The sequence below is a fragment of the Hippocampus zosterae genome, chromosome 14 (assembly GCF_025434085.1).
Source record: "Hippocampus zosterae strain Florida chromosome 14, ASM2543408v3, whole genome shotgun sequence".
Taxonomy (NCBI): Eukaryota; Metazoa; Chordata; class Actinopteri; order Syngnathiformes; family Syngnathidae; genus Hippocampus; species Hippocampus zosterae.
This window is the reverse complement of record NC_067464.1, coordinates 20107397-20120827: the sequence shown is the minus strand read 5'-3', so window position 1 is coordinate 20120827 and position 13431 is coordinate 20107397. Positions and strand designations below refer to the sequence as shown.

At 43.7% G+C, this 13431-nt stretch overlaps 1 protein-coding gene across 1 annotated transcript; it reads right to left on the bottom strand.

Moving 5' to 3' along the window:
• Nucleotides 1-795: 795 nt before the first annotated feature.
• Nucleotides 796-9249, bottom strand: pnn (pinin, desmosome associated protein). The gene is made up of 9 exons (XM_052085740.1): nucleotides 9080-9249; nucleotides 8566-8661; nucleotides 7577-7648; nucleotides 7404-7479; nucleotides 6565-6659; nucleotides 4876-4951; nucleotides 3980-4135; nucleotides 2648-2786; nucleotides 796-2566 (listed from the first exon to the last, which is right to left on the bottom strand). Exons 1-9 carry the CDS (start codon nucleotides 9190-9192, stop codon nucleotides 1320-1322), a joined length of 2070 nt encoding a protein of 689 aa, XP_051941700.1. The 5' UTR covers nucleotides 9193-9249; the 3' UTR covers nucleotides 796-1319.
• Between the last annotated feature and the right edge of the window lie 4182 nt (nucleotides 9250-13431).

Genomic DNA, 13431 nt, shown 5'->3' with positions numbered 1-13431 from the left:
CAAACTCCTCACAGGAAGGAAGCTGGGATCGAACCCATGACCTCTACACTGTGAGATTGACGTGCTAGAGTGAAACAGTGGAACTTTATTCATCAACATAAATTCCCTTTTGCAGTTTGGTTGACAAATTTAATTAAAAAACATCCACTAATAAGCCAGGACAGGCCAATATGTCATTTGTGACACTTGAAGTGGCATCCCGAGCCCATAAAACTCAATTTGCGCAAATGTAACATTTTTCATGAATAGTGTGATGTGGGTAGAATAAGTCATGTACTTCAAGTCAAAAACATTCTTTGCAGTTTGTTCTTTTTGGATGCGCTCATCTAAAAGCACAACGTTCTGATTAATACTGCATGACAGGAATATAAATTTTGCAGCAAAAATTCTACCATTCCTAATCCATTTCAGGGGGTGGTCATTTTGCAACTTGCCGTCGACTGAAAATTACATCACACTGCCGAAGGGCTCAGTTTGCAATATCAAATAACCAAACCCAGAAAACGGCTGAGTCCGTAGGCACTGCGATGTGGTCTCTTCAGTCAACAGCAAGTGGCAAAATGGCTGCCGTCTGAGATGGATGAAAAACAGGTAGCTTGTGCTGCTTTGCAATCCATTCAAGGCCCCAAACAGATAAGGTTTTAAAAAAAAAGCTGTCATGGACATCATCTACCCCACCCCCCATTGTCTTCCATTAACTAGAGTGCATGTGCAGCAATTTGTTGTGCGCCTCACACCCTCTAGTCCCCCCCCCCCCATATCTCTGTCATATCACTTAAGAAAAAACACACCTGCTAATTATATCACCTTTAATTTGAAGCAGGTTGGATGATACAAAAACAATGAAAAACATTTTTGAAAAAACAATAAGTCACATAACAATCATGACATGGATCAAGTGACAAGTAGTCACAAGAATTGAAGACGACCAGTGTGTGATATAAGTGTCATTGGCATAGTGACATGGAGGACAGCAGGACGGAAAATGTGCCGTCGTCATTACACAAGCAAAAAAAAAAAAAAAAAAAACACCTAAGATAGATTTTTCTAAAAGAGCCAAACTGTCCTTCCTCAATTAATTTTTAATGGGTACAAACGAGCTCTCCTGCAATTGTGAGACATTACACTATCATCTTGACTAAAATCTGTGATTTACTCTGGCCGGGTGTAAAGAAAACGCTTCAACTTGTATCGATCAAATGGTGCTGTGGTGGGCGTTTAAAAAAACAAATAAAACTAATTGGATGTGCGTTGAAGTCTGACGCGATTGCCCCGCTGTCACCAGCTTCTCAAGACGACAAAATAAAACGGGGCCCAGTTTAGCGTCTCTTGTCCTTCCTCTCTTTGTCTTTCTGCTCCCTATCGCTGTGAGATGACCTGCTCCTCCCTTCATTGCTCTTCCTCCCTTCCTTGGCATCTTTGCCTCCTGCGCCTCCACTACTCCCTCCTTTCTTGCGGTGACTCCTCTCCTCTTTCTTCTTGTCCCTGCCTGACGGTCTTCTGCTGCGCTTGCCGCTCTCCCGGCTGCGACTTCGACTGCTGGACGAGGAGGTCGATGAGGATGAGGAGGAGGATGAGTGGCTTGAAGCGGATGAAGACGAAGAGCTTCCGCTGGAGGAGGAGCCGGAAGAGGAGGACGAAGAGCTGCGACTTTGACTGAGACCCTTTTTTGACTCCTTTGCCTTCTTCCTCCCCCTCGCACCTTCTTTCTGCTCCTTGAGAAGCGCGCTCGGGCTGCTCGGTGCCTCCTGCGCATCGGGCTGAGGCTTGACGGCCGACTCGTCTCCGGCTTGCCTTTGCTCGGCCGGGTTCAGGCTGGCGGAATCGGGGATCTCGGCGGAAGGAACCGCCGGGTCCTGGTCCCCAGCGCCGCAGACCGTTTTGGTTGTTGGGGCCATCTGAGGCTCAGCCAAGGGTGCGGCTGGTTCCTCTGGGGTGGGGTTTGGGGGACCGAGCTGAGCGCTGCGAGTCGCCTCTTGTTGGCTCGTGATTGGCTCGCATGGAGGGGTGATCTCAGTCTTTTCGGTTTCAAGGTCTAAGGGTCCCTCTTTACCGTTTTCATCCTGCTCCGTCTTACTGCTGTCCCCCTGCTCTTTGCCTGCCTCCACTTCCATCTCTTCTGACCCTGGACGCGCCTCCTCCTCTTTTTCGCCACGCACCTGCGTCTTCTCCTTTTCCTCACCTGCCTTCTCCCCATTCCCTGCTTCCTCAAACTCCATCCCCTCGTCCTCATTTAAGCCTTCCCTGCTATCCCCCCCTTCCACTAGCTCACCCTTCCCCGCGACCTCGCTAGCCCCCTGTTCTCCATCCACCCCCTTCTCTTTCTCCTCCTCTTCCTGATCCTCCTCCTCCTCATCATCATCATCATCATCATCTTCCTCCATGCGCGCAGCCCTCTTGTTACCCGTCACCTTGTCTACCTGACCTGCTGGCTTACCCTCCGCCGAGTGGTCCTTCCCTGTCGCCGCAGAGCTGCCGTCCTGGTCGCGGTTTAGCTGCCGCCGTGGTCGGGACTCCATCTTGTTGATGTGTTCCGTGAATGCTTCGCGCCGCTCTTCAAACACAGCTGTCGAAAGACAAACGGACATCGCTTTTCAAAACTGGACCGCGCACACTTCAGCGACAACTTCAAAGAGCTCCCTCTGACCATTTAGTTTCTTGGTGGAGTCGTCGAGGAGTTTCTGGCTGGCGGAGCACATCTTCCCAGGTCGGTAGAAGATGTGTGGCCTGGTCTTGGTGCGAATGAATTTCACCAGATTGTTGTTATGGTTGGTCCACTCCTCTTGCTGAAGGGGAACATAGAACACAATGTTCACAGCTATCTGACATTTATAAGCCACAAGCCCAAACAGCTATAACTAGGCAATTTGTTTGTATTGCGACTTCACTGTGTATTGTTCTAAGATGAGATTTTGACCATCTGTGGATGGCCAATTACAGAGCTCTGACCCGATTGGCCTGCAGCTCAGTTGTACTCCCCCCCTCCCCCCGCCCAAAAAAAGGTTGAGAAGGTCATTTGAGTGTTGCTGGCAGAGCCTTGACGCCCGTGTGCTTTAATCTGCTTATCTATGTCCAAATAAAGTAAACTAAACTGGAGAAAGCCCCTCCTGGATCCTGGCTGAACCGAAAATGTATTTTATCATTTTAATTTAAATATGATCAAACATTCTGTGTCAATATTGTATGCACTCATATTTTACCACTCTGATCTGATTACCGTATTGGCCCGAATATAAGACGGTGTTTTTTGCATTGAAATAAGCCTGAAGAAGTGGGGGTCGTCTTATATTCGGGGTCTAGACGTTATATCCATTCATGACGCTAGATGGCGCCAGATACCATTGAAGCGAATACTGAACTTGACTCCCCAGGCCAAAGTGAACCCGTCACGAAGAATAAAAATAGCGGGAGCACGAAGAATAAAAATAAATAATAGCGATAAGAAAGAAAAGAGAAGAAAATAATAGACGGAGATAACAGAAAATGGAGAAACGTAGCGACAATCTGGAGAAAAGTGGGTTGAACATCGGCTAGGTTAACCGGCATCTGAGGAGAAGTTATCGTGTAAACTTCAAGATACTTTTTCTCTCAAATATATTATGATAATTTGTTTCAGATGTACTGTAATTATTTTCTGTATAAAAATTAATTTGGTGTTCAAAAAGTATTTTTTCAAACTTGAGTCTTGAAAAAGAGGGGTCGGGTCGTCTCATAATCAGGGTCGTCTTATATTCGAGCCAATACGGTATTAACCAATGTATTTAATGTGCATTAATAGAATGAATGCACTGAGAAAATACATGAAGTGCAAATTATATTTTAAGTGGAATTACTCGCACTGCGTTATATGACATTTATCGACCAACTAAAGCTTTAATCAGTGACTCGTCTGTCTAGTTTGCTCATTCCCAACACAAATAACCCAAGTGAATGCAAAATGTGACGGGTCTCAATTCTGACGCGATGCGTTTTATCTTACCAACTGAGCCAATTCCACTTTCTGTTCGAGCAGTCTGAGCTCCGTTTGTTTGGCTCTCCTCTCTTCAAATAACTCCCTCTTCTCGCTCTCCAACTTCTTCTTCTCAACCTCAGCCTGAACCTCAAGCTTCTGCTCGATCTCAGAGCGCCGCTTTTGCTGCGGGGGGGGGGGGGGTACAAAAACATTGAACGCTGTGAAATAATAAATAAATAAAAATCTGTCATGCACAGGAGTGGGATGAAACTTTAAGTACAGGGTTAGTAGCAGCCGTCTTTCGCGATTTTTGTCACAATTTGCACACTTCAGAATCCGGAATTGAGCTGAGAAACTGAATCGTTCGAATTCAAAGAGAGCACACACTCAAGTTTTGTTGGAATTGACATGATTCTGGATCTAATTCCTCATGTCGATTACGATTTGAAACGATTCCGATTCTTTTCTGGGAACAGGATAAAAAAAGATTTAATCATGGGGTGCCCAGATGATGGTGGTCAATTTTTAGTGGCCTGCCCAATAAACCAAAAACGCACTTTTGAAACAGTCCGCGTTGTTTTCCCGCATTGTACTCTAATACATCTTTTGTACACTGGGGCCAAGCCAGGAAAAGAGATTAACTTTACTCTCATCTCTCACTCCGTCTTCAAGCAATCACAGATCATTTGCCAAGATAATGACAGCCTTGGATTATTCGATCATCTCGTGACCGACGACATTTCACAAAAAATGAGGAAAACCTGTTCTTTTTGCCTTGATCAGTTTAAAACAACCTGACTGGCTCCCGTTTCCAATCACGTGATCAGATTCCGCAGCGCAGATAAATGTATGACTTATGAAGCACATTTAGGATTACTGGAGCAGTTTGTCACCACACAACATAATTAAACAAAAATACTCACCTTCTCTGTACAAACGTTCGACTCTTGTTTAAATTTTTGCAGAGTCCCCATGAGCAGGCCGAACATGCGCCGATTCCTGACCAACAAAACAAAAGAAACACTGAGTTCACCGGTCTTTCACGATTGAACATTTTCTACAATCATTTATAATTTCGACTCTTCCACCGTTTAATTGAATGACCAGATCCAAATGTATTTTGCTTTGAAGTTGAAGGCAAAATCTTCAAAAAACCCCATTTCTTTTTATTCATCAACAGTTGTCCTTTATTTGGGTCCTGCAATGTCACACAAGATCGAGCACTTGGCCGCTGATTAATGCACTGATTCTCAAAGTGTTTTTTTTTCTATCCAGTGTATTTAAGTGGAGTGATTATTTTTAAACCGTGCATAATGTTAGAGTGGGTTACAATTTTAAATGTACCTTTAAGGCGGTGTGTGCGTGTGCCGTGAGAAATTATACAATATTTATGCCTGTGCGGTCGATCGCCTGGAAGAGTAATCATGTAGTACTCTTCCATACCAGTAGGGAGTAGCGACAGCCAGGAAATGAGCCCTATTCTTCGAGACCAGCAAAGTTTCCAATACAATGAAAGGTATCTTTCATTTAGATTTAAGTTTACCAGAGATGCAACGGCACCAATGTTCCCTCTAAGCTGCGCAACTGCGCACTGGTCGCACACTCTCAGCGCACAAGAAAACCTATCCAGCGCATTGAACGAAATGAATTGGATATGTCACTTTTTTTCTGTATCAATTTGCTGTGTAATTCAGTGAGTGACAGGTGTCCAGCCAATCACACGACACGATTCAATGACGCTATGCAGCCAATCGCGGCATTGACAGTACTTGCTCATCATCTCTGTTCCATAACAATCACAGAGCGGAGGCGAGAAGTGACGTGAATGCGAATCCCCTATCATTGCAAAACGACCGGGCAATGAATGTGACACGTCAACTCCCCAAACCAAAATAAGAATGAACTGTGGTTCTTTTAAGTTGGAATGGCTGTCGGAGTATGTGAAAATAGAAGAACAAGCAGTGAAACTTGAGAGATATTTTTTTTGTGAGATATTTTCTTTTTCGAGTGAGAAAGGTCTGCTCTGCAAAACATGCAGCAAAGCTAAAGTCGTAACGAAAAATATGGACTAAATGGAAGCTGGACTACCTCAAGCGATACGTGTTGCAGAAAAGTCATTTGAATGATGTTGGAATTATACAAAGACTCAAGATGAGAAAAGGGTTTGGTACAATGTTGCGGAAGAGCGCAAACGACCGGGAGAAAGGGAACCGGCCGTCACACAGAAGAAAAAAAAAAAATCAGACACTGAGCAAGTTAAAGTTCCAACTGACTATTTTACTTGCCATTAAAACTAATGCACTAATTATTGGATTGATGTTGATTTGATTAGTGTACAATGTGTTATAATATTGCGTTAATTCTCAATGTTTAAAAAAATGCTTACAGCAACAACAGAACAATTGTTAATAAGCTTTAATATTTTCAGGGAGTGGTGTGCCGCGGGATTCTTTCAATGAAAGAAATGTGCTTTGGCTTGAAAAACACTTCTATAAGGAATAAACCCCTCTGACTATGCTATGCTGCATTTTAATGTTGGCCATCAAATCATATTGAACCAGAATGACTAAGTGTCAGTCAAGGACATGCACAAATTGTTTCGTGCATCCTACCTCTGTTTGCCTTTCTCATCCATGGTCTGATCTTGAATGAGGTCCCGGCGTGTTCTCTCCTTGGAGGTAGCTACAACTGACGACTGCAACGCCGGCTGCAAGGGAACGGAAACAAGAGCAAACTAACTATTGAGGGCTTTCTTCCAACACAGACAATTTAGCTTCTCCTCATACGATGCGGCCATCAGATCATGGCAGCCCTTTAACTCAACTCAACGGTATTTATAGAGCACTTTAAGCCAACCCGTGCTGTATACAAAGTGCTGTACATGGAGCAAATATCATATTGACAACAATGAACATTAAAACAATAAATGAATACCAAAGTCAGGAGAAAAAACAAAAACGGTAACACTAGAAATCAAGTCTGAGTCAAAAGCCAAAGAATACAAATGAGGTTTGAGAAGAGTTTTAAAGATGGGCAGTGAGGGGATTTGCCGAATGTTCAGTGGGAGGTCATTCCAAAGGGAGGGACCAGCAACGGAAAATGCTCGATGCCTTCTGAGCCTTCGCTTAGTTCTTGGTACCCCTCATAGTGTCTGGTCCGTAGACCTGAGGCAGGCGTGCAGGGGCAGAGGAGCTCAGAGAGGTAAGGCGGAGTGAGACCATTTAAAGATTTGAAAAGAAATAATAGGATCTTAAAAAGAACTCTAAAATGTACAGTGATGGCATGCCAGAGTAGGATTATGTGCTCCCTCTTATAAACACCAGTCAAGAGGCGAACAGCAGCATTCTGGACCAACTGGAAACGCTTAATGGAGAAGTGACTGACTCAAAATTAAAGTGCATTACAGTAATCCGGCCGGGATGTGTCGAAGGCATGAATCAACTCGATTCACCTTTTTGACATCGTCATCATCCTCGGCATCGCTGTCGTGACGCACATCTCTCCTGGCCCTCTGGTCGCCTGCCAGCCTGCACACAAGAAAACACACACATACATACATCTGTGATTTTGAAATAACATGTGGATGTTGCCAAAACGTTAAATGTGACAGAAAAAAAGCACCACCTTAACAAAGCACCGTCGATGTCCCTCTGCTTGGCAGGGGGGCCACCGCCGCCAATGTCGGAGAGACTGCGTCTAAACATGAACAGATCATTACTACATGTAAAACTATTAGAACACACTTAAATATTTTGTAATGAAATAGTCATGGCAATTTAATACAAAATCCACTGACTACAAAATCCAGTATCATTTACGATGGATGGAAACACAGACATCGCCACATAAATGTGTGTGGGGGAAGGGGGGTCTAGTCTATGCCCACACATTTGTGAGTTGATATCCCAATTGGCCAACGCCCATGTCAAAGGTAGTGTACGTTTCCGTACATCCTGACGAGGAAAAATGCAATACTAGAAGTCTTTAATTTAGAATTTTAAGCACTATCTATTTTCGCAAATCTCAGTAAGTAATATGAATTGAGGCTTTTATGATGCCACCAAGTAAATTGAACTGAACTGCAAACAAACCTCATATTCACGGTTTTTATTTTTGCAACGGTAACTTGTGTTCCTGTCAGGTATGCCAATTTGCAAGAATATTTTAAAAAAGGTTTGTGGCTAAATCATATGCTGGTGCGACCACTTGAGACAGGTGAGAATGCATGATAGGCTAATTGAAAAAGTCAAGAGCCCATGCTTATCACATGTATTGAATCAGTCGGTACATTTAGGAAAAAATAAAATGCATGCTTTTAATACCTTAGCAGGACGGTATTTGATATTTTGAAATGAACACCGCAGACAATAGGATTGAAGCCTACACAGACTCTCAGGCCTGCCTGCTTGATGGTAACATTTAATTTTAATGAAGAGATTTTCCCAGAGTTTAGCCAAATATTATATTTAACTCAGTGCATTAAAAATGGGACTTGTAGAGAGACGTCATGTAGTCATATTCCAAAAAAGTGTAGAAGTCATTCACGATGATGTGGACATCCAGTCGTGAATACGACAAACGGGTTCTTGTTTTTTCTGTGACTCGGACATTACCTGAGCAGGTTGAATCCTCTTCCTCTACCTCCTCCTCCCATTGCTGCAACTGCCACGCCTGCCATGGGCCCACCGAACCGGCGCAGCTGGCCCGGTCTGAAAACACAACAAGCAGCAAAGTCATCAATTTGCCTTGTGCGAGTTTGTGTATCCATGTGAAATAAATCGAAGTCAGTGTAGTGGATGCGAATCGATGTCGAAACATTCTGGTTCAAATTTAGTCGTAGTACTGAACAAAGAATCCCAGGCCTACACTCGGGAGCGACGTAGGGTCCCCGTGCCGTTGTAAGACTACTTGCATTTATCGTGATTTTGTTATCATTGTAGCCTAACCCCTAGCAGCACTGACATACTTGATCTTGAATGTGGAGCGCGAACACGAAATTAGTGCCGCGCAGGGGCGAGCGTTTGCTTGCTAGCCAAACGAACTGCGTTAGCCCACTCCCACGCCCAGTTGTGTGCAATGCTAAATCGATTGCGTAAAAAATGCAAGGTTCAATTTGGGACGTTTTACCTGAATTCATTGGGATCTCGTCCAGTTAATTTACGAATATTATCGTCAACATTTTTCAAGCTTTCTTTGGCTTTTTCAATCTGGTCTTGTAAGCTCCGCACGGCCACCGCCATCTTGCCCACATGAAAGCGCCAATCACACGTGCTTCTTCTTCTACGACTTCAGAGTGAGCATTTGCTGGTTGACGACGTCAGGACCTAGACGCCATCTTGAACCGGGAGTTTCGCTGTAGTAAATTAATCACTGTTCGTCGAATTGGTGATCAGTATTGACACGTGGGTATATTTTTTGATCGAGGCTTTCATAATGTATCGCTGTTAGTTGCATTGTCCATGAGGTAATAGTTACTGTTTCTGCAGCACAAGCATAAGAACACTATTGACACATTGACAGTTCCCTCGTGTCCCCCTCCCCCCAGGTTAAGAGTCTGGGTGTCATCCTGGATAGTATGCTCACCTTCCACTCACATATCAACACCATCACCCGCACTGCTTATTTCCACCTCCGCAATATTACCAGACTTCGCCCTTCCCTCACCCCCGCACCACTGCTATCCTTGTCCACAGTCTTGTCACATCCCGCCTTGATTACTGCAACGCTCTCCTCTTCGGTCTACCTCAAACCCCTCCATAAAATCCAGCTGGTTCAGAACGCCTCTGCGTGTATCATCACAAAAACATCTTCCCACCAGCACATCACCCCCGTTCTTAAACAGCTCCACTGGCTCCCTGTTCAACATCGAATCAACTACAAACTGCTTCTATATACATATATGGCCATCCACAACCTGGCCCCTCCTTACCTATCTGACCTTCTCCAGGTGCATATCCCCTCTCGCTCCCTCAGATCCTCGTCCTCCCTCCGCCTGTCAGTGCCCCCTGCCCGACTGATCACCATGGGAGCCAGAGCCTTCAGTCACGCTGCTCCAAAACTCTGGAACAACCTACCTCCGGACCTCCAAAACTGCACACCTCTTTCCACTTTCAAGTCCCGACTAAAAACACAGCTGTTCAGGATTGCCTACAACACATAGCTCTTCCATTTCCTATGTTTTTATGATTTTATGTCCTGTTTTTATATAACATCTCGTTTACAAATTTTTATATTGTATTTTCTTATTGTTTGTACAGTGTCCTTGGGTGGCATGAAAGGCGCTTTTAAATAAAATCCATTATTATTATTATTATTATTACTATTTGCCACAAACTACCAATTTACGTTGTTGTCAAAGGTCATATCCACATTTTTGAAATTCTAACTACACTACATTTAAACACTAAACAAGCGTCGGTTTTCATCAAAAAAATATTAAATTGGTGCCATTTCATGGATTTTAGTGCCATGTCAGTAGCAATTGAAAGAGAAACAAAATTCGTCAACATTGTTTATATTTCAATTACAGTACAGTATATACAATACTGGGCCATATTGTAATGTTCGTATTCGACAAATGTTACTTTATTATACGGTAGGTAATTATTGGATATTATATAATGGATATATTTTATTAGTATAATTTATTAATACATTATATATTGTACCGTATGTGAAGCATCACAGGAGACTGGATGCGTTCCCAGCATGTTTTGCGGCACTAAGAATATAAAAAATGTTTAAATGTGTGTTGCCTCAATTGTATTCGGTCATTCTTTTAGTTGTTTCGTTCCTTGTTTGTATATTGTTTAGTTTGCTGCTACTGTATGTGACAAATTTAGCTTTGATGTGACACCGTGATTATGTGAATTAATGACTTGCCAACACTTGTCATTGCATGACCAGTGAATAAAACGTAAGATAGTTTTTCTGCTTACAAAACTGCCATTTCCTAATTAATACTGAATAACGTGGGTCTCGTGCACCGAACTGGTGTTTGGTTTTCAAATTATTATTTCCTTTAAATTAAATATTTTTCAATGAATAGACAATTTAGACCCACACCGATTTTCTGTTTTCAGTGAAGCAAATCGTATTAATATCGCTTGAAAGTGTTAATAATTTTTTGGTGGTGGGCGGGGGGGCGGAATCCCGGTTCAAAATGGCGACCACTCTGCACATGTTTTATATTCCACGGACGTCCGGGTGAAATTCTCTCTCCAAGTCGAGGCTCCATCTAGTGTTAAATAAAATATCCGCTTTGCTACGCTTCCTTTTCAACATTTACTGATGCAATGTCGCCATCTGCTGTATTATTTAATTGGAAACAAAAACATTCATTCATTCATTCATCTTCTGAACCGCTTGATCCTCACTAGGGTCGCGGGGGGTGCTGGAGCCGATCCCAGCTGTCTCCGGGCAGTAGGCGGGGGACACCCTGAATCGGTTGCCAGCCAATTGCAGGGCACACAGAGACGAACAACCATTCATGCTCACACTCACACCTAGGGACAATTTTGAGTGTTCAAACAGCCTGCCACGCATGTTTTTGGAATGTGGGAAGAAACCGGAGCACCCGGAGAAAACCCACGCAGACCCGGGGAGAACATGCAAACTCCACACAGGGAGGCCGGAGCTGGAATCGAACCCGGTACCTCTGCACTGTGAAGCCAACGTGCTAACCACTGGACTACCGGGCCGAAACAAAACCATCCAAACAAAATAATCATTCATTCATTTTCCGAACCGCTTGAGCGTCACTAGAGTCGCAGGGGGTGCTGGAGCCTCTCGCAACTGTCCTCGGGTAGTAGGCGGGGCACACCCTGAATCGGTTGCCAGCCAAATGCAGGGCACACAGAAATGAACAACCATTCGCGCCCACAGTGGCGTGCGGTGAGGTTCATGGTTGGTGAGGCACCGACTCCTTTAGTGTCAGATTTACAAATGTATCAACCAAAAACAGTAGCTTATTCAATTGGCTACTGGTTATTTCATATCCAAAATTTGACCCCATGGGTAAAAATACAACATTCTATTGTATTTTTCTTAGCCTAATTTATTATGTTATAAGATTTTGACAGGCTCTGCTGTTTGGTGTCATCAAAATGTTGTGACATCTCATTAAATTTTGTACAGTCGACCAAACCGAGGAAAGCTAGCTCACAAAATGATCAAACCTAGCTTTCATCTGAACACTGATGTTGACCATAATCTTGTCGAACATTTGTTTTCTCTCGTCTCTGACCGACTGATTTCTTCCACTGTTGTTTCGGCCAAGTGTGCTGCATTTCTGCTCAAATCGCTCATACAGTGTGTTAAAGTCCCGTCTCATGCGTTCAACAACTCCGATGGTGTCGTGGGTTCGCGCACAACAATATCCAATGTCCATGACTTTGTTTTGCAGCACTCTAAAAAGTGCATCAGTTTCACTGAAAATGCCCTCATAAAAAAGCATGTCGATGCTTCTGACAGCCATCGATCATATCCAGTGACCATCATTTGAGTATCATTGTCCCAGCGATCGGGATCATAAGTTTGCGCTACTAGTTTTTTAACACAGCTGTTTTCTCCAACACTTCCAAGACATACGCAGCTACAGCAGGGGCTCGCCTATCATCACTCATCAAATCCTAAAAATGCTTCCACCACCACAGTCTACTTCACTTTTGGCAACATAGCGCAAAATAACAGATCTGTGCTTTGTTTGTGATATCCGTAGTCTCGTCCAACTCTATGGAAACAAATGGGGCAGCATTGATCTCCCTTTTTAGATCATTTATTATCACATCACCGAAAGCTTCAATTATATCGTTCTGTATTCTATTGGACAAGCCAGAAAGCACACTGGATGAGTCCAAATGTCTAGCTAACCTCTCATCTTTCTCATCAAAAGCATGTGATAGTTCTACATAATCGCCACGATTAGCTTGCCCTCTCGTCGTGACCACGAAATGCCAACTCCCGTTTAGCGAAAAAGCAGGTTGCATGAATGAGGTCTTTCACAATCTCTCGCTTTTCCCTTACCTTGGCATTGCGGATGCTAACGTTGAACCTCCACTGTTCGTTCAATGCCAAATCGATCCTTGCGCTTTTTATATCACAATATCCAGACAAATTGAGAACAAAAGGCAGGGAAAACAGTAAAGACGGGTTTTCGAAGGACAGCCACATCACCGTTCTTTTCGGCTTTACCACTCCGTTTGAAAAGTTGTCCGGGCTGTCCCGTAGTTTTCACTCCGGCGTTGGTCTACCTGTGTTAATCACGTCCACTTTTGACTGAAAGTCCAGTTTTGAGAAGTTTTTAAGCTTCGATATATAATCCTTTTCTTCCATTTTGGCTGTCCGACGTAGCAAATTTAAAAAAGGATCGCACTTGACTCGCCTGGCGCCTCTGCACAGAAGAAGAGCGCAACGTACCTGTTTGCTCACGTACGCCCTCTTAATTGCGGCAGAGAACGATCTGCCGCAACCTATGCCTT

Excerpts from the sequence above, each read along its gene's own strand:
- pnn (XM_052085740.1), bottom strand. The coding sequence starts at position 9,192 with ATGGCGGTGGCCGTGCGGAGCTTACAAGACCAGATTGAAAAAGCCAAA. Across the intron at positions 7,649-8,565 it reads AGAGGATTCAACCTGCTCAG|ACGCAGTCTCTCCGACATTG; the intron begins GTAATGTCCGAG and ends GTTCATGTTTAG. Across the intron at positions 4,952-6,564 it reads GATGAGAAAGGCAAACAGAG|GAATCGGCGCATGTTCGGCC; the intron begins GTAGGATGCACG and ends TTTGTTGGTCAG.